The sequence below is a fragment of the Hyperolius riggenbachi genome, chromosome 8, assembly GCF_040937935.1.
Source record: "Hyperolius riggenbachi isolate aHypRig1 chromosome 8, aHypRig1.pri, whole genome shotgun sequence".
NCBI classification, from domain to species: Eukaryota; Metazoa; Chordata; class Amphibia; order Anura; family Hyperoliidae; genus Hyperolius; species Hyperolius riggenbachi.
In genome coordinates this window covers 80,968,066-80,990,236 of record NC_090653.1, presented here as the reverse complement: position 1 = coordinate 80,990,236, position 22,171 = coordinate 80,968,066, and the positions used below count along the sequence as shown (strand labels likewise).

The following is a 22,171-nucleotide window of genomic DNA, read 5'->3' as shown; positions in this document are numbered from 1 at the left end:
GCAGTCCTGCTGATCTCTTTGGCTGCAGAAGTGGCTGAATCACACACCTGAAACAAGCATGCAGCTAATCTAGTCTGACTTCAGTCAGAGCACCTGATCTGCATGCTTGTTGAGGGGCTGTGACTAAAAGTATTAGAGGCACAGGATCAGCAGGAGAGTCAGGCAACTGGTATTATTTTAAAAGGAAAAATCCATATCCTTCTTCGTTTAGGTTCCCTTTAAAGAAAGTCTGAAGCCAATTTAAAATACTTGTGTTTACCTGTTATTTATGTTAAGGAATATGAGCAGTGCTAAAACGCCGCATTCCTGCAGCAGAACAAGGTTTTATTACCCCCAAAATCCCGGGGCAAAGTTCCACGACTTTTCAGGTCATGGATTTTGCTGCCCTGGGAGGCAGAGCTTAGCGCTGTAGCTCTGCCTCTACTGAAGTCAATCTAAGCTCGGATCTCCGCCTCTTCCCACCCCTCTCTGTGAAGGAAGACGGAGGGGCGGGGAGAGGCGGCGATCGGCGAAGATTGACTCCAGTAGAAGCAGAGCTACAGCGCTAAGCTCTGCCTCTACCAGGAAGCTCTCCCCAATATTTGCCCCGGGATTTGAGGGGTATAAAGCCCTCGTTCTGCTGCAGGAATGCAGTGTTTTAGCACTGCTCATATTCCTTAACATAAATAACAGGTAAAAACAAGTATTTAAATTGGCTTCAGACTCTCTTTAACCACTTCCCGACCGCCGTATTGACAAATGGCGGCCGGGAAGTGGACCCCGCAAGGACCGCCGTATAGACAAATGGCAGCGGTCCTTGTAGGGGCATGGGCGGAGCGATCGCGTCATCCGTGACGCGATCCTCCGCCTGTCGCCGCTCACCCGCCGCAACATCCCGCCGGCCATACGGAAGTGCCGGCGGGATGTTAAATAGACGATCGCCGCATACAAAGTGTATAATACACTTTGTAATGTTTACAAAGTGTATTATACAGGCTGCCTCCTGCCCTGGTGGTCCCAGTGTCCGAGGGACCACCAGGGCAGGCTGCAGCCACCCTAGTCTGCACCAAGCACACTGATTCCCCCCCCCCCCCCCGCCCCAGATCGCCCACAGCAGCCCTCAGGACCCCCCCTGCCCACCCCCCAGACCCTTGTTTACACCCAATCACCCCCTAATCACCCATCAATCACTCCCTGTCACTATCTGTCAACGCTATTTTTTTTTACCTGCCCCCTCCTGATCACCCCCCCACCCCTCATATTCTCCCCAGACCCCCCCCCCCCCCTGTGTACTGTATGCATCTATCCCCCTGATCACCTGTCAATCACCCGTCAATCACCCCCTGTCACTGCCACCCATCAATCAGCCCCTAACCTGCCCCTTGCGAGCAATCTGATCACCCACCCACACCGATAGATCGCCCGCAGATCCGACATCAGATCACCACCCAAGCGCAGTGTTTACATCTATTCTCTCCTCTAAACACCCACTAATTACCTATCAATCACCCCCTATCACCACCTGTCACTGTTACCCATCAGATCAGACCCTAATCTGCCCCTTGCGGGCACCCAATCACCCGCCTACACGCTCAGATTGCCCTCAGACCCCCCCCCCCCCCCCTTATCAATTCGCCAGGGCATTATTTACATCTGTCCTTCCCTGTAATAACCCACTGATCACCTGTCAATCACCCCGTCACTGCCACCCATCAATCACCCCCTGTCACTGCCACCCATCAATCAGCCCCTAACCTGCCCCTTGCGGGCAATCTGATCACCCACCCACAGCAATAGATCGCCCGCAGATCCGACATCAGATCACCACCCAAGCGCAGTGTTTACATCTATTCTCTCCTCTAAACACCCACTAATTACCCATCAATCACCCCCTGTCACTGCTACCCATCAGATTAGACCCCTATCTGCCCCTAGGGCACTCAATCACCTGCCCATACCCTCAGAACGCCCTCAGACCCCAGCCCTGATCACCTCGCCAGTGCATTGCTTGCATCTAATTCCCCCCTCTAATCACACCTTGAGACACCCATCAATCACCTCCTGTCACCCCCTAGCACACCTACCCATCAGATCAGGCCCTAATTTGCCCCGTGTGGGCTCCTGATCACTCGGCCAAACCCTCAGATCCCCCTCAGACCCCCTTCCAATCACCTCCCCAGTGCATTGATTGCATCTATTTTCCCCTCTAACCACCCCCTGAGACACCCATCAATCACCTCCTGTCACCCCCTAGCACTCCTATCCATCAGATCAGGCCCAATACAACCTGTCATCTAAAAGGCCACCCTGCTTATGACCGGTTCCACAAAATTCGCCCCCTCATAGACCACCTGTCATCAAAATTTTCAGATGCTTATACCCCTGAACAGTCATTTTGAGACATTTGGTTTCCAGACTACTCACGGTTTTGGGCCCGTAAAATGCCAGGGCGGTATAGGAACCCCACAAACTGACCCCATTTTAGAAAAAAGACACCCCAATGTATTCTGTTAGGTGTATTGACGAGTTCATAGAAGATTATATTTTTGGTCAAAAGTTAGCGGAAATTGATTTTTGGTTTTTTTTTTCACAAAGTGTCATTTTTCACTAACTTGTGACAAAAAATAAAATCTTCTATGAACTCGCCATACACCTAACGGAATACCTTGGGGTGTCTTCTTTCTAAAATGGGGTCACTTGTGGGTTTCCTATACTGCCCTGGCATTTTAGGGGCCCTAAACCGTGAGGAGTAGTCTAGAAAACAAATGCCTCAAAATGACCTGTGATTAGGACGTTGGGCTCCTTAGCGCACCTAGGCTGCAAAAAAGTGTCACACATGTGGTATCGCCGTACTCAGGAAAAGTAGTATAATGTGTTTTGGGGTGTATTTTTACACATACCCATGCTGGGTGGGAGAAATCTCTCTGTAAATGGACAATTGTGTGTAAAAAAAAAAAATCAAAAGATTGTCATTTACAGAGATATTTCTCCCACCCAGCATGGGTATGTGTAAAAATACACCCCAAAACACATTATACTACTTCTCCTGAGTACGGCGGTACCACATATGTGGCACTTTTTTACACCCTAAGTACGCTAAGGGGCCCAAAGTCCAATGAGTACCTTTAGGATTTCACAGGTCATTTTGCGACATTGTTGGTTTCAAGACTACTCCTCACGGTTTAGGGCCCCTAAAATGCCAGGGCAGTATAGGAACCCCACAAATGACCCCATTCTAGAAAGAAGACACCTAAACGTATTCCGTTAGGAGTATGGTGAGTTCATAGAAGATTTTATTTTTTGTCACAAGTTAGCGGAAAATGACACTTTGTGAAAAAAAAAACAATTAAAATCAATTTCCGCTAACTTGTGACAAAAAAAATAAAAACTTCTATGAACTCACCATACTCCTAAAGGAATACCTTGGGGTGTCTTCTTTCTAAAATGGGGTTCCTATACTGCCCTGGCATTTTAGGGGCCCTAAACCGTGAGGAGTAGTCTTGAAACAAAAATGACCTGTGAAATCCTAAAGGTACTCATTGGACTTTGGGCCCCTTAGCGCAGTTAGGCTGCAAAAAAGTGCCAATCATGTGGTATCACTGTACTCGGGAGAAGTAGTATAATGTGTTTTAGGGTGTATTTTTACACATACCCATGCTGGGTGGGAGAAATAACTCTGTAAATGGACAACTGTGTGTAAAAAAATCAAAAGAGTTATTTCTCCCACCCAGCATGGGTATGTGTAAAAATACACCCCAAAACACATTGTACTACTTCTCCCGAGTACGGCGATACCACATGTGTGGCACTTTTTTGCACCCTAACTGCGCTAAGGGGCCCAAAGTCCAATGAGTACCTTTAGGATTTCACAGGTCATTTTGAGAAATTTTGTTTCAAGACTACGCCTCACGGTTTAGGGCCCCTAAAATGCCAGGACAGTATAGGAACCCCACAAATGACTCCATTTTAGAAAGAAGACACCCCAAGGTATTCTGTTAGTAGTACGGTGAGTTCATAGAAGATTTTATTTTTTGTCACAAGTTAGCGGAAATTGATTTTTATTGTTTTTTTTTCACAAAGTGTCATTTTCCGCTAACTTGTGACAAAAAATAAAATCTTCTATGAACTCACCGTACTACTAACAGAATACCTTGGGGTGTCTTCTTTCTAAAATGGGGTCATTTGTGGGGTTCCTATACTGTCCTGGCATTTTAGGGGCCCTAAACCGTGAGGAGTAGTCTTGAAACGAAATTTCTCAAAATGACCTGTGAAATCCTAAAGGTACTCATTGGACTTTGGGCCCCTTAGTGCAGTTAGGGTGCAAAAAAGTGCCACACGTGGTATCGCCGTACTCAGGAGAAGTAGTATAATGTGTTTTGGGGTGTATTTTTACACATACCCATGCTGAGTGGGAGAAAGATCTCTGTAAATGGACAATTGTGTGTAAAAAAAATTAAAAAATTGTCATTTACAGAGATATTTCTCCCACCCAGCATCGATATGTGTAAAAATACACCCCAAAACACATTATACTACTTCTCCTGAGTACGGCAATACCACGTTTGGCACTTTTTTGCAGCCTAACTGCGCTAAGGGGTCCAAAGTTCAATGAGCACCTTTAGGCTTTACAGGGGTGCTTACAATTTAGCACCCCCCAAAATGTCAGGACAGTAAACACACCCCACAAATGAACCCATTTTGGAAAATAGACACTTCAAGGTATTCAGAGAGGGGCATGGTGAGTCAGTGGCAGATTTCATTTTTTTTTGTCGCAAGTTAGAAGAAATGGAAACTTTTTTTTTTGTCACAAAGTGTCATTTTCCGCTTACTTGTGACAAAAATTAATATCTTCTATGAACTCACTATGCCTCTCAGTGAATACTTTGGGATGTCTTTTTTCCAAAATGGGGTCATTTGGGGGGTATTTATACTATCCTGGAATTCTAGCCCCTCATGAAACATGTCAGGTGGTCAGAAAAGTCATAGATGCTTGAAAATGGGAAAATTCACTTTTTGCACCATAGTTTGTAAATGCTATAACTTTTACCCAAACCAATAAATATACACTGAATGGTTTTTTTTTTATCAAAAACATGTTTGTCCACATTTTTCGCGCTGCATGTATACAGAAATTTTACTTTATTTGAAAAATGTCAGCACAGAAAGTTAAAAAAATCATTTTTTTGCCAAAATTCATGTCTTTTTTGATGAATATAATAAAAAGTAAAAATCGCAGGAGCCATCAAATAGCACCAAAAAAAAGCTTTATTAGTGACAAGAAAAGGAGCCAAAATTCATTTAGGTGGTAGGTTGTATGAGCGAGCAATAAACCGTGAAAGCTGCAGTGGTCTGAATGGAAAAAAAGTGGCCGGTCCTTAAAGAGAATCTGTAACGTTAAAACGTCCCCTGGGGGGTACTCACCTCGGATGGGGGAAGCCTCAGGATCCTAATGAGGCTTCCCACGCCGTCTGCCGTCCCTCGGGGGTCTCGCTGTAGCCCTCCGTACAGCGGTGACGTAATATTTACCTTTGCAGGCTCCTGCGCAGGCGCTCTGGCTGCTTTCGCTCCGAAGGAGGCGGAAATACCCGATCTCAGTCGGGTCCGCTCTACTGCGCAGGCGCAAGTCTCCGGCGCCTGCGCAGTAGAGCGGACCCGACTGAGATCGGGTATTTCCGCCTCCTTCGGAGCGAAAGCAGCCAGAGCGCCCCCGCTGGAGCCTGCAAAGGTAAATATTGAATTGAACAGTCGGCACAGTCGCCGGCTGTTCGGAGGGCTGCAGCGAGACCTCCGTGGGACAGAGGACGGCGTGGGAAGCCTCATTAGGATCCTGAGGCTTCCCCCACCCGAGGTGAGTACCCCCCAGGGGATCTTTTTGTCGTTACAGAGTCTCTTTAAGGGGGGTAAAGCCCTAGGTCCTCAAGTGGTTAAGCTAAGTACACTCATGAGATAAAAGTCTTTGGAAAATGAAAGATCAAAGGCCAATTTTACCACCTCCATGTAGTATGAGAGCCAACCGTCTGACTGATCTTTCTAAAGATGCTAAACACATGCAAAAGATCAGTTCCTGCAAAATGCTTTCATAGGCTAATATGTGGAGATCTCATGCACACCTTGTTTAACAGACATTCATCTGCACCAGGATGAGTCTGAAAGATTGAGAGGTAAATATCTCTGGCTGTTTTGAGAACTTTTTTTATCTGCAGATTTGATCTTTCACTTTTCTAAGATTTATCTTGTGTGTACCCAGCTTTAGAACTCGAAATCTGTTGGCTCTCATACTACATGGCATTGGTAAAATTGGCCAGTCATCTGCAGATAAAAATTGGATGTGTATATGGACCTTTAGGGTACATTCACTCTGACACATTGCATTGTAACAAACACTGTTTGTTCTACTGTGATGTGATTCAAGTTTAGGAACAGGTCACACCTGATGATCAGTTGTAATGCAATGGATTGTGTTGTTACAGTGCAGAACACGCAGTGCGTTGCTAGAATCGCAAACGTTGACTTGCGTGAACTGATCTATAGGAAAACATGGACATCACCTTCACCCAGGCTGTGCATCAGTTGTCTATTCAGATGCACATAAGGGGAAAGAGGCACCCAGGTTGGATAAAAACTTCTAAAAACAGTTTAAAAGCGAAAGAGAAATGAGGTCTCTCTTGTCTTTTGTAAGTTTACAAGGATTTCATCTTTGAGGTAAGATACCTCATTCCTCTTTCGCTTTTAAACCGTTTTTAGAAGTTTTTATCCAACCTGGGTGCCTCTTTCCCCCTATGTGCATAGTATATACCCCCGTACAGCCTATGACAGCTGATCACGGGGATTGGCTGATGAGGGTAGGAGCGCGTACAATAGTTTAAAAAAAACAACAATTTTTTTTATTAAAAACAAACACAAACAAACAATCATCTGGGGGGCAATCATACCCCACCAACGGAGAGCTCTGTTGGTGGGGAGAATAGGGGGGGGGGTGGAATCACTTGTGTGCTGTGTCGCGTGGCTCTGCAGCTTGGCCTTAAAGCTGCAGTGGCCAATTTAATGAAAAATGGCCTGGTCTTTAGGGAGGTTTAACACTGCGGTCCTCAAGTGGTTAATATTTGTTGACCCTCATACTAGATACAGGCAGTAACCCTCAAAGAGCTTTATTGAGCCCATTTATAAAGCTTTAAATCAAGAAATGTACTGTATACAGCATCGGGATAATGCAATCCATTACAATACAGAGACATGAACATGTCCACACTTGGAAGGTGTGTTCACATAAGACATTGTGCTGCATTACTGAGCGTCAAATCCTTGGGGAGGGTTTTGCGTTACTGAGCAATATGCACAGTGTGAACACAGCCTGAACCATTTTTTCCAGCACAACCCACAGACAATGTAGATTTGAAGAATTTGAAGTCCAAAGGAAATGTGATGTATCAGACTAGTCTTCCATTGCTCCATGGTCCAGTTTATTTGTTGGTGCCACCTACAAGGCTTGGGCTTCCCAGTAATTTACGCCTCATTTGGTCTTCTGGCACCCAAAAACCCTGTATGCTGGTTCACCTGCTGTTTAGCCGTTGATCACTTTTGGTAGCTACAAATCCTGCTAACAGAAACCCCACAAGACCTGCTCTATAGGAGCCGCTATGATCCACTCGTCTAACCGCCCATTAAAGAGACTCCGTAACAAAAATTGCATCCTGTTTTTTATCATCTTACAAGTTCCAAAAGCTATTCTAATGTGTTCTGGCTTACTGCAGCACTTTGTACTATCACAGTCTCTGTAATAAATCAATGTATCTTTCCCTTGTCAGACTTGTCAGCCTGTGTCTGGAAGGCTGCCAAGTTCTTCAGTGTTGTGGTTCTGCTATGCACTCCCCCCTCAGGGGGGAAAGGAACACACAAATGATCTCTTGAGATTCAAAATGAATGCTGTATACAGCCTGCTTGTGTATGGATGTATTTTCTATGTGTGGACATACTGTACATCAACCTACTTCCTGTTTTGGTGGCCATTTTGTTTGTTTATAAACAAACTTTTTAAAACTGTTTTTAACCACTTTTAATGCGGCGGGGAGCGGCGAAATTGTGACAGAGGGTAATAGGAGATGTCCCTTAACGCACTGGTATGTTTACTTTTGTGCGATTTTAACAATACAGATTCTCTTTAAAGTCACTCACATTCCTACTTTTAACAAACTCACCTTTAGGAACTGCCCACCTTCTACCAAACATATCCCACCCTTAGCATGTGCTATTGTAACAAGATAATGGCTTCAATTCACCAAGACGCGTTTGGTAACTTACCTCATGTGATAATCTAAATATTCACAAACATTTTTCACACATGCGGTAATATTTTTTACCTCATTAAAGGAGTACTGTAGGGGAAAAAAAAAAAAAAAGAGTTGAACTTACCCGGGGCTTCTAATGGTCCCCCGTAGCCGTCCCTTGCCCACGCAGCCACTCACCGATGCTCCGGTCCCCGGTTCACTTCCGGAATTTGCAACTTTAAAGTCGGAAAACCACTGCACGGCCGTGTCCTTGCTCCCAGTAACATCGCCGGGAGTGTACTGCGCAGGCCCAGTACTGTCTGCACCTGCACAGTACGCTCCCGGTGATGTCAGAGGAAGCGGCCGCGCAGGCGCAGTGGTTTTCCGACTTTAAAGTCGCAAATTCTGGAAGTGAACTGCAGCCGGGGAGCGGAGCATCGGTGAGTGGCTGTGTGGGTACAGGACGTCTGTGGGGGACCCTTACAAGCCCCAGGTAAGTTCAACTCTTATTCCCCCTACTCCCCTACAGTAGTCCTTTAATTTTATTCACTTAATTCTAACAGTGCATGGAAAATGGAAGTCGAGTGTGACGCAGATAGCATTCTTTATTGTACTGCATATGTTAATTTTTTATAATAAAATTTGTAACAACTCAAAACCATTAGTATCTTATAAACCATTTTTAATTACTACACAATAATATTGTGGATTTGTATTTTACAACATGTGAAATTCAGAAAAAAAATAGTTTTCATTAACTTTCTTACTTCCCTAAATAGTTTAACTTTCCTTTTTTCTCTACCTTCTGTGCATGCATGTAATTAAGGCGCCAGGAAATTTGGGCACAGGGTGAAGCCGAAAAAGTCTCACCCTGCTCCTGCAAGAGTCCTGGTGGAGTGAATTGCTCCTCAACCTCCAGGCTGCCATGGACTCGGGGGGAGATGTAATTCAGGGGTTAGCTACTGCTGGTGGCCAAATTACGCTGTTTTTATACTAACTTGGGCACCATCAAGACGGTGCCCAAATTACTGTCTGTAATTCACGAAAGATGGATTTGGGAAACTGTGCTGATGTATGATCATTCCCTGATCCATTTTTCATGATCACACAAATGAAAAGTGAACCATGGGACACAAAAGATTGTTGAAACGATCAGGTCCATCGACTTGAAAATTTGAATGTTTATTCGTGATGTGATCCGTCATGACGGTCATTCAAAATGAACAATAGTTTCAGGCAGCCTGCGGTCTTTAAAACCGCTTGAGGACCACAGGTTTACGCCCCCCCCCGCTCTGATCGCTGCTGCAGTGTTTGTTTGTTTTTAATATTTTTTTATTTATTTTCGTTTCTCCCCGCCAACTCATCACAGCAATCAGCTCTCATAGACATCAGTATATAAGAGCAAATCGCTCTCTGAGCCTCTCTGGGGGACAGCTGAGTGACGCGACTGTCCCCAGTACAGCGCTGCGATCTATTTACAATGTAAATAGACAGCGGTTTCACCGTCTAACAGTCTCCTAGCGGCGATTGCCGCTGGTAGACTGATGACGGAGCAGAGTTCCGTCATTCAAGTGGGGATGCGCGCGCAATCCCCTGCAAAACCCTGCCCCAGGACTTGACACCTTTTCAGCGTTAGGCAGTCCTGGGGCTGTCACCTTCCCGACGTCTGTCTTTGGATCCAATAGAGCAGGGTTTTTCAACCTTTTCACTCACTGTACCACTTTTATTGCCTGAACAATTTCAAGTACCACCAGTGTGGCTGTGCAGTAGATCTGACCCGATCAGGCTCGGCTGTTTCTGCCGGAGCCCGAGCAAAGCCACCAATGCTACTGCTCATGCGCTCACGCTGTCTTTGGGGGGTCCCAGCGCTGGATCCTCTCTGCTGAGGAGGAAGGGGGAAGCCTCTTCAGGATCCAGAGGCTTCCCCCCTCCAGATGCAAATCCCCCCTAGCACCTCCAGAGATGGGCAGTAACTCACTACAAAGTTCGGTACCCCCTTGCTCACTTCTCACTGTGATGCCCTGTGGAATAGTTTAGTGGTAACCCAGCCGCAACGAAAAGACAGCAAGGTGAGTGGTGCACAGCGACACACATATACTTCAAATACAGTAAAGTGAGCAGTGATGTCATTTCCTGTATTTGAAGTATACCCGCAATCACTGTGCACCATTCGCCTTGCTGTCTCTTCACCGCTGACTTGATGTCGGAAGTATGTCGCAGGGCAGCACAGTGAAAAGCGAGCGAGGTGTAGATGAACTTTGTGGAGGCAGGACATGACCAGGACAAGCAGCAGGCAGATAATCTAGTGGTATGTAAACTTGGAGTGTACCACCTGGCCAACAGCAAAGTACCACTAGTGGTACACATGCCACAGGTTGAAAAGCCCTGCTATAGAGCCTTCCTGTACCTCTCACGGCCCCCACGTACCAGTCACCTTGTTCCAATCTGCTGCGACGGGAGCCTTCGGAAAAGTGCTCCCAAAGACGGGCAGTTCCATACTGTGCATACATGAGATTGCACGCTCGCACATGTGCAGTACAAAGCTGTATGTCACTCTAGCTTCCAAAAGCTCCCCGGGCTGCACAGAACAGTATTCGACGGGTTGGTTGAATACTGCTACCAGGGGCAACAGAGCTTTAATGAGGGAACCGGAATGCTCTATAAGACTCAGAACCTTCCCTCTCCATAGGCAAGTATCTGGGTTTTTTTATTTTTTTTACTTCACTTTACATTCACTTTCAAGCAGTAACAGCCTTTGAGAAAAGACATTTCATAAAATGTTTGATAAAGTCGGTTTTCTTCTTTACCACATGTGGTAATTGCTTTGTGTATTGAGGCCTATAAGGAGTGTACATGAATGCTTCCACTGATAGTAGTTACATAGTTATTTGGGTTGAAAAAAAGACATACGTCCATCGAGTTCAACCAAAGAACAAAGCACAACACCAGCCTGCTCCCTCACATATCCCTGTTGATCCAGAGGAAGGCGAATAACCCTTACAAGGCATGGTCCAATTAGCCCCAAAAGGGAAAAAATCCTTCACGACTCCAGATGGCAATCAGATAAAATCCCTGGATCAACATTAGGCATTACCTAGTTAATGAAAGATTACTTTACACGGGTGCCTGCTGTTCATACATGAATAAAAGCTGCCAATGTGTGGTGAGTGGAAATTTGGCTTTTCATAATTAGGCACAGAAGGGAACATTCCGCAAACAGCTGGTTTAACATTTTTCCTTGGCAACTAGCAAAGTGTTTTATTCGGTCCAATGAAAACGTCAAGCACCTGTGCAATTACTGGGGTACGATAATTATGTGTGATCATCTCACCTGTTTACAGGCACTAGAAGCATCCATAACAAGCTGGACTACATCACTGAGAAAGAAATTGGTCAGAAAGTCTCATTAAAGAACCCGAGGTGGGTTTGAAGAATCCTATTAGGACACAGAGGCACATTCGGCTTACAGTGCCCAGCCTCTGTGTCCTTACAGTGTGCCCCCAGTCTCCCTGTGCTCTGCTGTCCCCCATGAAAAAAAAAAAAAAACCACCAGGCTAGCGACACACAGATTGTAGCTAGCTGGCTGTTTACTCCCCCGCCTACTCTAAAGCACGGCTCCCCGCCTGTGTCCCTTCCCTCCCCGCCTCCATAAGCCGATTGGAGGAAGCGGGGAGATAAGGGACAAAGGTGGGGAGCTATGCTATAGAGGAGGCGGGGGAGCGGCGGTGACAGCCAGCTAGCAACAATCACAGAGGCTGGACACTGTATGGAAAATGTGCCTCTGTGTCCTAATAGGATTTTTCAAACCTACCTCGGGTTCTCTTTAAGGCCTCTTTTGAAAAAAGACATTTCTGAAGGACTTGCTGAAGCTGCACCACACCTCTCACAACCTCAGATCAGCAAGTTCTATAAACTTGGTCACTCCCAGAGTGCACCTCAAAAAATCTGGAGACAGAGCCTTCTGCCATGCTGCCCCTACCCTTTGGAACTTCCTGCCACACCCAGTAAAGACAGCACCATCCCTGGAGCTATCAGCAGTTGGCTGATGGTGTAATGGTTAAGGGCTCTGCCTCTGACACAGGAGACCAGGGTTCGAATCTCGGCTCTGCCTGTTCAGTAAGCCAGCACTAATTCAGTAGGAGACCTTTGGCAAGTCTCCCTTACACTGCTACTGCCAATAGAGCGCGCCCTAGTGGCTGCTGCTCTGCTCTGGCGCTTTGAGTCCGCAAGGAGAAAAGCGCAATATAAATGTTATTTGTCTTGTCTTGTCAAATCCAGACTAAAAAGCCACCTGTTTAGCCTGGCATTTCCGGACTTATAAAATTCTTCCTCTGTACCACGATGGTCGGAGCCATGCTTATGCGCTTTGAGTCCTACGGGAGAAAAGTGCTTTACAAATGTTATTTGTTGTTGTTGTTCTTTTCCACAGACAGCTGAGCTGTGTGCTCAGCAAGCAATTACCAGGCAGCAGTGAGCAGTTGTGAGAGTTTGAAAGGCATTTCACTGCCTATCAACAGTCTGTGGAAAAAAGGCCTTAAAGGGAACCAGAGACGAGGGGATCCTTAAAAATTAAAAAAAAAAAAAAAAAAAAAAAAAAAAAGAGTTTATACATACCTGGGGCTTCCTCCAGCCCCATAAGCCTGGATCGCTCCCACGCCGCCATCCTCCACTGCCTCTATTACCACTGTTACCAGGTCCCGTCACTTCCGCCGGACGCGATCAGTTGTACGCATGCACAGGGGCTCCCTCCGGCTTTGTATGCAATCGCCTGCGCAGTACTGAGGGAGCGCACTGCGCTTGCATCGACTGGCTCAACTGGCCGAAATTATGGGACCCGGTACCGGTGGACAGAGGCAGCGGAGGATGGCGGCGTGTGAGCCATCCAGGCTTATGGGGCTGGAGGAAGCCCCAGGTATGTATAAATCTATTCTTCATCTCTGGTTCTCTTTAAACTATCTAATGCAACCAGACTGTTCCAGTCCTACAATGCACTTAGGACAAGTGAGAAAAATTTGGAGTCATATTGACATATTTATTTCCTTTTAAACGATACCAGTTGCCTGGCAATCCTGCTAATCTATTTTGCTGCAGTAGTGTCTGAATAACAACAGAAACAAGCATGCAGCTAACCTTGTAAGATCTGACAAATGTCAGAAACACCTGATGTGCTGCATGCTTGTTCAGGGTCTATGGCTAAAAAATACTAGAGGCAGAGGATCAGCAGGACAGCCAGGCAACTGGTATTGCTTACAAGGAAATAAATATGGCAGCTTCTGTATCCCTCTCTCTTCATAACAAAGAGTGGGGAAGCCCAGCTTGTTGCCATGGGTAACAGACTTTCTCTCAGACACTGGTAAAGGAGATCCATGTAATAACCATCTACTCTAGTAGGTGGCAGTCAGTTTACAGCCGCAGGCCACAGTCATTTAACCAACGCTGGCCAAATACGTATAGATTTTATGCAACCTGCTTTAAAGATTTATTTTCTATCACTATTCTAGAACAATGGTGTAAATGTTTGATCCCATCAGATTTAATTAGGTGACAGGTTTGACTCAATAGAACAATAGAAAACAGCTGCAATAAATCAGTCATTCTTAATTTGCCAATTCAATTTTGCATGGATGCAATCGTTTTGTCGGATTAAAAGTGCCTTCTCTTATTTCAGCACACTACTCACTCACAGCACCACTAGGATACAGCATAATGGCCTCAATTCACTAAGCTTCATCAAATGTTTGATCATTTACCTCATGTGTAAAATCTGATTTTGAAGTCACTAAGGCGTTATAGATTTATCAAATGCTTTATCGATAAAATGTTCAATAAAACGTTAACGGTACTTATCCGTTAGCCGGGCGCATCCGGCAGGTGGCGCTGTCGTTGCTAATTCCAATCATAACTACTTCACGTAACAAAACTGTGAATGTAAACGGCGCAGTTGGCGCTAATTGCATTCCTAGTTAAGGTAACAATATGTATATTAAAAAGTTGAATAATTAAATGACAAATAAGCCGGCGGCAATGTAACAGATCAAGCCGCCGGCTTCGTGTCTCGCTCTACTCCCCCCTTGTCCTCTCTCCTATAGAATCCTGACACAGAGTCGTTCGTCACGGCAAGGAATCCTGCTTGTTTTATTGCGACAAACGACTCTGGGGGGACACGAGCCCCCCCCGGGCTGTCAGTGTTCTATACGAGAGAGGGCAAGGGGGGAGGAGAGCGAGACATGAAGCCGGCGGCTTGATCTGTTACATTGCCGCCGGCTTATTTGTCATTTAATTATCTCACTTTTTAAATATACATATTGTTACCTTAACTAGGAATGCAATTAGCGCCACCTGCGCCGTTTACATTCAGTTTTGTTACGTGAAGTGATTATGATTGGAATTAGCAACAACAGCGCCACCTGCCGGATGCGCCCGGCTAACGGATAAGTACCTCTTTAACACCTTAGTGAATTCAAAATTAGATTTTACTCATGAGGTAAATCAAACATTCGATAAAGCTTTGTGAATTGAAGCCAATGTCACCCAGTGCGGGCAGCACACTATTCCTGGGACAATGCTAAACATCTTACACAGCTTGCTGCATTAGGCCCCACTTTTATTAACAATTGGACAGAATGCCACACTAAAAATGACCTTCACTAAATTACCTTTTACATTTCAGTCTGAACTTTAAACATTTAAACCAAGCTTGCAAGAAATCTTGTCAACAGAATATAGAAGATGTACAGGGCTTCCCAGAATTCTCTTATGTTTCTGTTGATGGTTCACAAGACTGCAAAAACCAGGAAGTAAAATTTCAGTCATTCCTGTCTCTCTAGGTTTACTCCAATGACCCACTCATAATATAAGGAAGTACTGGGCACATCTGCTGGTAAGACATACTTGATGCACTATTCCCACTTCCTGACAGTTATTATAGTTAATTGCATACTTAGCAGCAGAAAATAAACAGGTATGTCTGTGTAACGCAGGTTACATCCAAATAAGGAAGAAAACAAACAAAAAAAGTATCCTCAAATGCAAACTCTTAACCACTTGAGGACCACAGTGGTAAACCCCTTTAAAGACCAGGCAAATTTTTACTAAGGCCAAGCTGCAGGGCCGCACAATACAGCACAGGAGTGATTCCCCCCCACCACCAACAGAGCTCTCTGTTGGTGGGGTCTAAGCGCCCCCCAGTTTATTTATTTTTTAATAAATATTTATGTGTGTGCTTTTGTTATTTAAAAAAAAAAAAATTTACACAGCAAACCCCTCCCCCCAGCCGGCCAATCCTGGCGATCGGCTGTCATAGGCTTCCGCCTATGAGACCCGATCGCTCTTGTCCCCCAGGGGGACAGCCATGTCACACGGCTGTCCCCAGTGCAGCGCTGCACTATGTAAATAGACGGCGCTCATGCCGTCTAACAGTCGCTCGGAGACTGAAGAGTGTGAGGCCCTGCAGCAAGGCCTTAAAGCTGCAGTGGCCCTTAGTGTGGAATGCTTACATCCTCTGCTCTCTCTGTACCACCAGCCACTTGCTGGCAGGGACGGATCAAGACCAAGTTGCGCCTGGGGCAAGGTCAGGTTTTGGCGCCTAAACTGCCATTCATTTTGCCGCCATTTTAAGAATTCAACAAACTGCGCCTGGGGCAAGATACCCGCTTGCCCCCCCCCCTCCCTCCCCCCGATCCGTCCCTGCTTGCTGGGAGAATTTCCCATAGTTAGTGGCTTTGGGCTGACTGGTGAGCAGTGCCTATGTATACCAGGATCCAACCTTTAGCAGCTAAAGAGCTCTGGATGGGAGAAAGAGAGGTAAATATAGTGTGTATTATTACACTTACCACATGCCAATCCAGAGATCCAACATTCCTGAGCAGAACCATGCTTTACTTAAACAATTTACCAAGAACACAAGCTTATGGAAGACCAAGTGTCTGTGGTGATCTCAACAACCAATCAGATTCACCGTTTAATGCATTACATGCAGGATACTGGGAATCTGGTTACTAAAAGGGAACACATTTTCTACTGCACATTATGATGATTAAGTGAAAAAAAAAAAGTCACATACTTTTATTGCAATTCCAATGCTGTAGTCATCCGAGAAGCCCCAGATGAGGAGGTCGTAACACAGAAACTTATTCCAGTAAAACTGCGGCCAAATATTTATGAATTTTTCCAGATAGCATTGGGGAAGGTTACACTCTTAGGCTTTTTTGCCATCTATGTTCCCACTGTGGAGATTTCCCACAGCTTCCTACAGTATTTTCGGTGATTAAGGTCACAAACAGGCAGTGATCTAACAGGTACTGTATATACTCGCATATAAGCCAAGGTACCCACTTTTCCCTCAGAAACCAGGAAAAGCGATTGACTCGTGTATAAGCCCCCTCCCCAGTAGCCATATCTGCCCCCAGTACAAGTCATCCCCTCTCCCAATAGCCAGATGTGCCCCAAGGATGATACAGCTGTGTCTCAAGATGCCACTAGATGGGGTCATAGATATGAGACAGTGATTGCAACACAGGAAAAATCCCTGATCATTGCACCACTGACACGTTGCTTGCACACTTTGCTCCACAAGCCAGGGGACACAGGTAGTCTTGAGCAGCACACTCTGTACATCATGTTGCGGGGATGGGGTGCACAGACACAGCAGGGAGCCAGCTGGCAATAGCAGGTTCACTAGTGCACAATCCTACGCTCCTCTGCCATTAATAAAACCTGCTCCACCATCCATTCTGCTCCACTACCTTGTGTATAAACCGAGGAGGTAACTTTTCAGCACTTTCTTTGTGCTGAAAAATTAGGCTTATACGCAAGTATATAAGGTACTTAAACAGTAAGAAAAATCAGACAGAAATGTAAACTCTGTACACTGTACAAAAAAAAATAAAAATAATAATGTGTTTATATTTCTACCTTCCTCCTCACAGAAGTTCCTTGCTTCCTGTCAGCTGTCACCGAATGAATTGCAAGAAGAAAACTCACCAGAAAAGAATACATTTCTGTCAGGGGTTTTATTAACAGTCCCCATTTAAAGAGGAAATGTAGTCAAAATAACACAATGAATGAATTTTTTTAACAACGTTAATTTATAAATGATTTAGTCAGTGTTTGCCCATATCTTTCCTCATCCTGATTTACTTTCTGAAATTTATCACGACGGCAATATCTTTAGTACTGGCAGAGGATCTCTGAGGAATGCGATTTTGGGGGGGGGTTCTAAAGCCAGTAGAAAAGATCTCTGCGGAATGTTTGTTTACCGAGAGTTCTAAAGCCAGTAGAAAAAAAATATTAAATCCAAAATAAACAGTATCTGAGATTTTTTTTTCATTTAGTGTGCAGTAACCCCTAGCAACCAGAAATCAGCTTGGACATTTACATTTTTCGGTGATAAATTAAGTCATTAAAACAGGAAGGGAGATAATGGATACCTACACTGTAAGAAAAATGCAATAGAAGTGTTAACTCTGTACACAGTACAAAGAAAATGGTCTCCCAGAGTGTTTAGGGGAGGGGAGAGTCCAGCATAATAAACAGCTTAGGCTAAGCCTCAGTGGGTAGGCGGGGCTACATACCAATATACCGCAATAGATATAGGAAGTTTAATGTAAATCGGGTACCCTAAATAATTCACTGCACTCTACTATAAGTCATTACAGTTCCTCTTTAACATAGAGCGAAAAATAATAGTGTGGCCAGAGTTCTTCTTTAACCACTATGGAGATGGCAGAGGGGTGCCTCCCTGACTGCTGGAGCACATGCTGGGTGAAGTGTGAATGGTTTGGGAATGTCACTTGATCCCAAAATTAACTGTATCAGAGATTTTTATTTTTTGGTGTGCAGTAACCCCTAGCAACCAGAAATCAGCTTGAACATTGACTTTTTTTTTTTTTTTTTTTTAAATATGGATTAAAAGGAACCAGAGGTGAGACACAGGGGGACTGACATATTTGTTTGCTTTTAAATAATACCAGTTACCTGGCAGTTTCTGATCTTTAGGTGCAGTAGTGTCTGTATCACACACCTGAAGCAAGCATGCAGCTAATCCAGTCAGATGTTTGTCAGAAACCCCTGATCTGCTGCATGCTTGTTCAGGGTCTATGGCTAAAAGTATTAGAGGCAGAGGATCAGCAGGACTGCCAGGCAACTGGTATTGTTTAAAAGGAAATAAATATGGCAGCCTCCATATCACTCTCACCTCGGGTTTCATTTAAGCCTTCCACGTTTCAAAACCAATCACCACACTGCAAGTAAGCCAACGAACCAATCGCAGCAGCTCTTTCACTGCTGAACCTCTCCATAGCAAAAAAAAAAAAAATTCCAATTACCTACACAGCAATTTCTTTGGTTTAAAAGAAAGAAAAAAATAAAATATTTTCTATCGATACTGGATACAAATTCATATTCACCCCATTTACTGAACAGCTTTAAAAAAAAAAATATTAAAATACAGAATAAAACCGCTTTGTAAAATTGTAATAAAATATATATATAAATATGTACACGTTATAAAAGAACAGAGAGGTGTGCTTCTCTCAGCATTCATCTGTACAGAAATTCCAGTGTTGTGTTTCTATGAGGCTACAAAAAAAAAAAGTATAAATAAAATAATAATATACAATACATCGGACAGGTGCGGACGCCGCTGTAGTTCGAAGAGGGTTTAGAGAATCGGGCGTCCACTAGTTTTATTGCCAGTATTTTTGTTGCCAAAAGGCAGGGGGCGCTGGTGTCAGCCAGTCTGTGTACAGTTGGTGTGTCAGTCCTGCACCAGGTCAGAAAAGATGTGGATGAGGTTGTCCAGCCCCCATAGATACCCGTCTTCCCGGTTTCCCTCCACCCAAGGCATCCGGTGATTTAGTGTCTGCTTGCCTGGAAGACGAACTGTTTTTCCAAAGTCGATCATCCAAACCTTGGCCCGTTCCGAGGAATCGTGAACGAAGAGCAGAGAACTTCCAACAACCTGAGGAAAGGAGGAATCACAAATGATATTCAGTTTGTAGCTTTATCAAGTCCAGGTCCTCACAAAGATGTAAGGCTCAAACCACACTAGTGCGGTTGCAGAACGCAATCCGATGTCTGGGCTCCAGTTTTCAAAAACTGGAACATAAACTGATCAAAAACAGATCCGTGCTGCCCTTTTGCAGCAAGTTTCCAGGCCGTTTTTAAAAATGTATCCGTGTCCCATGGGGAGGGGGCTGCCATGCTGGAGGGGGTAGCAGACAGGAAGGGGGGCAGCTGGCACAGAGGCAGGGAGGGAATCGGACCCCCCCTCCCTCACCTGGGTGCCTCTTCCACGCTTCCCCTCTAGCTAGTTTCCTTAAAGATCAAGCCAATAGTGAGCGGGGAAATCATGCACTTCCTTGTTCCACCTCTCGCTGCATGACTTCCTGCAATGCCGCTCACTGAAGTACAGAGGGCGGCATTGCAGGAAGTGATGCGGCGAGTGGTGGAACGCAAGGAAGTCAGTGATTTTCCCGCTCGCTATAAGCTTGATTTTAAGGAAACTAGCAGGAGGAGGAGCGCAGAAGGGGGGACCCAGGTGAGGGCCTGCTGCCCCCCTTTCTGGCTGCTACCCCCTCAGGCTACCTGGGGACAGGCAGTAGGCAATCCGGATCTCCCTACGTTTGTGTGCAAAGTTCTCTGTGTAGAGGGAGATCCGTTTTTGGATTGCCTTTCACTACCCCTCCATGTATCCGGGCAGGATCCGGGAAGTCCTGACAAATCCGGACTCAGTTCAGTTTTTCAAAACAGATCCCAGGATCGGTTTTTGACGTGTGTGAAGATGGCCCTCATTTTTAACATTGGTATCCGTGACTCCGGTTTTGGTCCGGGCCCAAAAAAGGAGCCATGGATACGTTTTTAAAACAAATGTGAACCGAGCCTAACTGTACCACCTAGTTCCGCTTTTCTTTTTTACCTACTTTAAAAAAAATTGGTCACATGATAATGATAGTAATATCAGGCCCCGTGGGCAAAGCCACTGTTTGGCTATGCATCATCATGCAGGGGATATACAAGCCAGGGCTGGGAACTTTAACCCGAAGCTTTGAAGAACATGTAAGAGAAAGTAGCTGGTAAAGAGCATCCCTAGCAGATTCTTAACAAAAAGGGATTTTCTCATTCACTTCTACTGAAATTCTTTGTCAGCATGCATCTGAATTAGTAGCTTCCTGTAAGCATACTCATGTGACCACGACCCAAGGAAAATAAAAAGTTAAGAATTTTTTTAAAGGATACCTGACCCGAGAGAGATATGGTGGCTGCTATTCCAGTTGCCTGGCAGTCCTGTTGATCTCTTTGGCTGCTGTAATGTTTGATGCACACCTGAAACAAGCATGTGGCCAATTCAGTCAGTCAGACTTCAGTCAGAACACCTGGTCTGCATGCTTGTTCAGGGTCTATGGCTAAAAGTATTTAGAGACCAGTAGAACAGCCAGGCAATATGTATTGTTTAAAAGAAAATCAATTTGTCAGCCTCCATATCCACTTAGTTCAGGTGTGCTTTAAGATTCAGCACAAAAATGACTTCTAGTTTGTACATTTACATGAATAGCAACAATAAGGTGCCCATTAAGGGTGCAATATTTACGTACGTAGGTAACAGCCGTATGGAATTTGGGCGCAGTGAGAAGTTAAGAGATGGCTCTTTCTGCTCTAGGTAATCTAGGGGGAAGAGAACAAATATTCTCCCATACTGATAACCTATTTTTTTTCTTTTGGTCGTATAATTTGGGGTCCTGCAATGGTCCTTGTAGCACTGGGTCCCCTGTTCAAATCCCAGCCAGGGCACTATCTGCACGGTGTTAGTTTGTTCTCCCCGTGTCTGCGTGGGCTTCCTCCGGGCACGCCAGTTTTCTTCCGCATCCCATAAACATAGATAAGTTAATTTGCTTACCCCTACATTGGCCCTAGACTACAATACATACACTACATGATACATACATAGACATATTACTATGGGAGGATTAGATTGTGAGCCTCTCTGAGGGACAGTTAAGTGGCAAGACAATATACTCTGTAGAGCGCTGCAGAAGATGTTGGCGCTATATAAATACTAAATGATAATAATAATAATAATTACCTCGTGTTGCTTGAAAAACTCTGATCTCTCCAGCTCTGTGCGAAGCTCTTTCAATCTTGTTAAGTAGTTGCTCTGTAAATAAACAGGCCAGACTCAGTGCAATGACAGAGAGCAACGTCTGAGCACACTGCAGGAAAGCCACAAAACAGGATGTGATAGCTGGAACAGCACATGTACTCACCAAGATATTCTTATTGCCATCCACAAAGTCTTCCAGGGCTCTCATCACCTGCTCTTGATGCTTCGTCTTCTTAAAGTTTGTGTCACATGTCCCGTCTGCTCTCTGTAATGAGAAACATTCAATGTCCGTAAGTCATCAGGTGAGACTAATCCATTATAACTCTACAGTCATTAGTGCACTATGATTCTAGGAAGGAACAGGTAGCTCACTATTCATGGTCCCCTCTGGCTGCCAGTGGTGCCTACCAATTATTATGTTCTCATCAATACTGCTCTAGAATCCTTGGAAGGTACCACCTGCATAGGAGCGGTAGACTTCAGCAGTGTTGTTTTTGAAAGATGAATACTGATGCTATATGAATATCTGATGCTGAATGTATATTTGTGTATGAGGTATTACTGTCATTGCTAAGGAACTTCATCCCATTTTACACAAGGATCACAGACTGAGAAAGATATTCCCTAAACCTCCCCTCTTGTCATATTGGCAACCACACCATCTAAAACAGATGAGTGTCAGGAGTTCTTTGAATAGGCCTCAACAAAACGGAACATCACCCTGCCGACAAAAAATATGTGGGACCTGCAGACACATTTACTGCACTAACAGGTTAACGATACCAGGTTCACAACAGGAGTACAGAGTACAAGGCACATTTTCCTGTGG

General features: G+C 44.9%; 1 protein-coding gene across 3 annotated transcripts in view; it reads right to left on the bottom strand.

The window, feature by feature from the left end:
- Positions 1–17,239: 17,239 nt before the first annotated feature.
- The window catches only part of ITPKC (inositol-trisphosphate 3-kinase C), a 71,173-nt gene continuing 66,241 nt past the window's right edge, over positions 17,240–22,171 (bottom strand). For all 3 annotated transcript variants that reach the window (XM_068250791.1, XM_068250790.1, XM_068250789.1), the window contains exons 6-8: positions 21,506–21,607; positions 21,325–21,396; positions 17,240–19,203 (exon numbers count right to left, since the gene is read on the bottom strand). In XM_068250791.1, the coding sequence (XP_068106892.1) occupies positions 19,000–19,203; positions 21,325–21,396; positions 21,506–21,607 (378 nt within the window). In that variant the 3' untranslated portion in view covers positions 17,240–18,999. The remainder of the gene's footprint in view (positions 19,204–21,324; positions 21,397–21,505; positions 21,608–22,171) is intronic.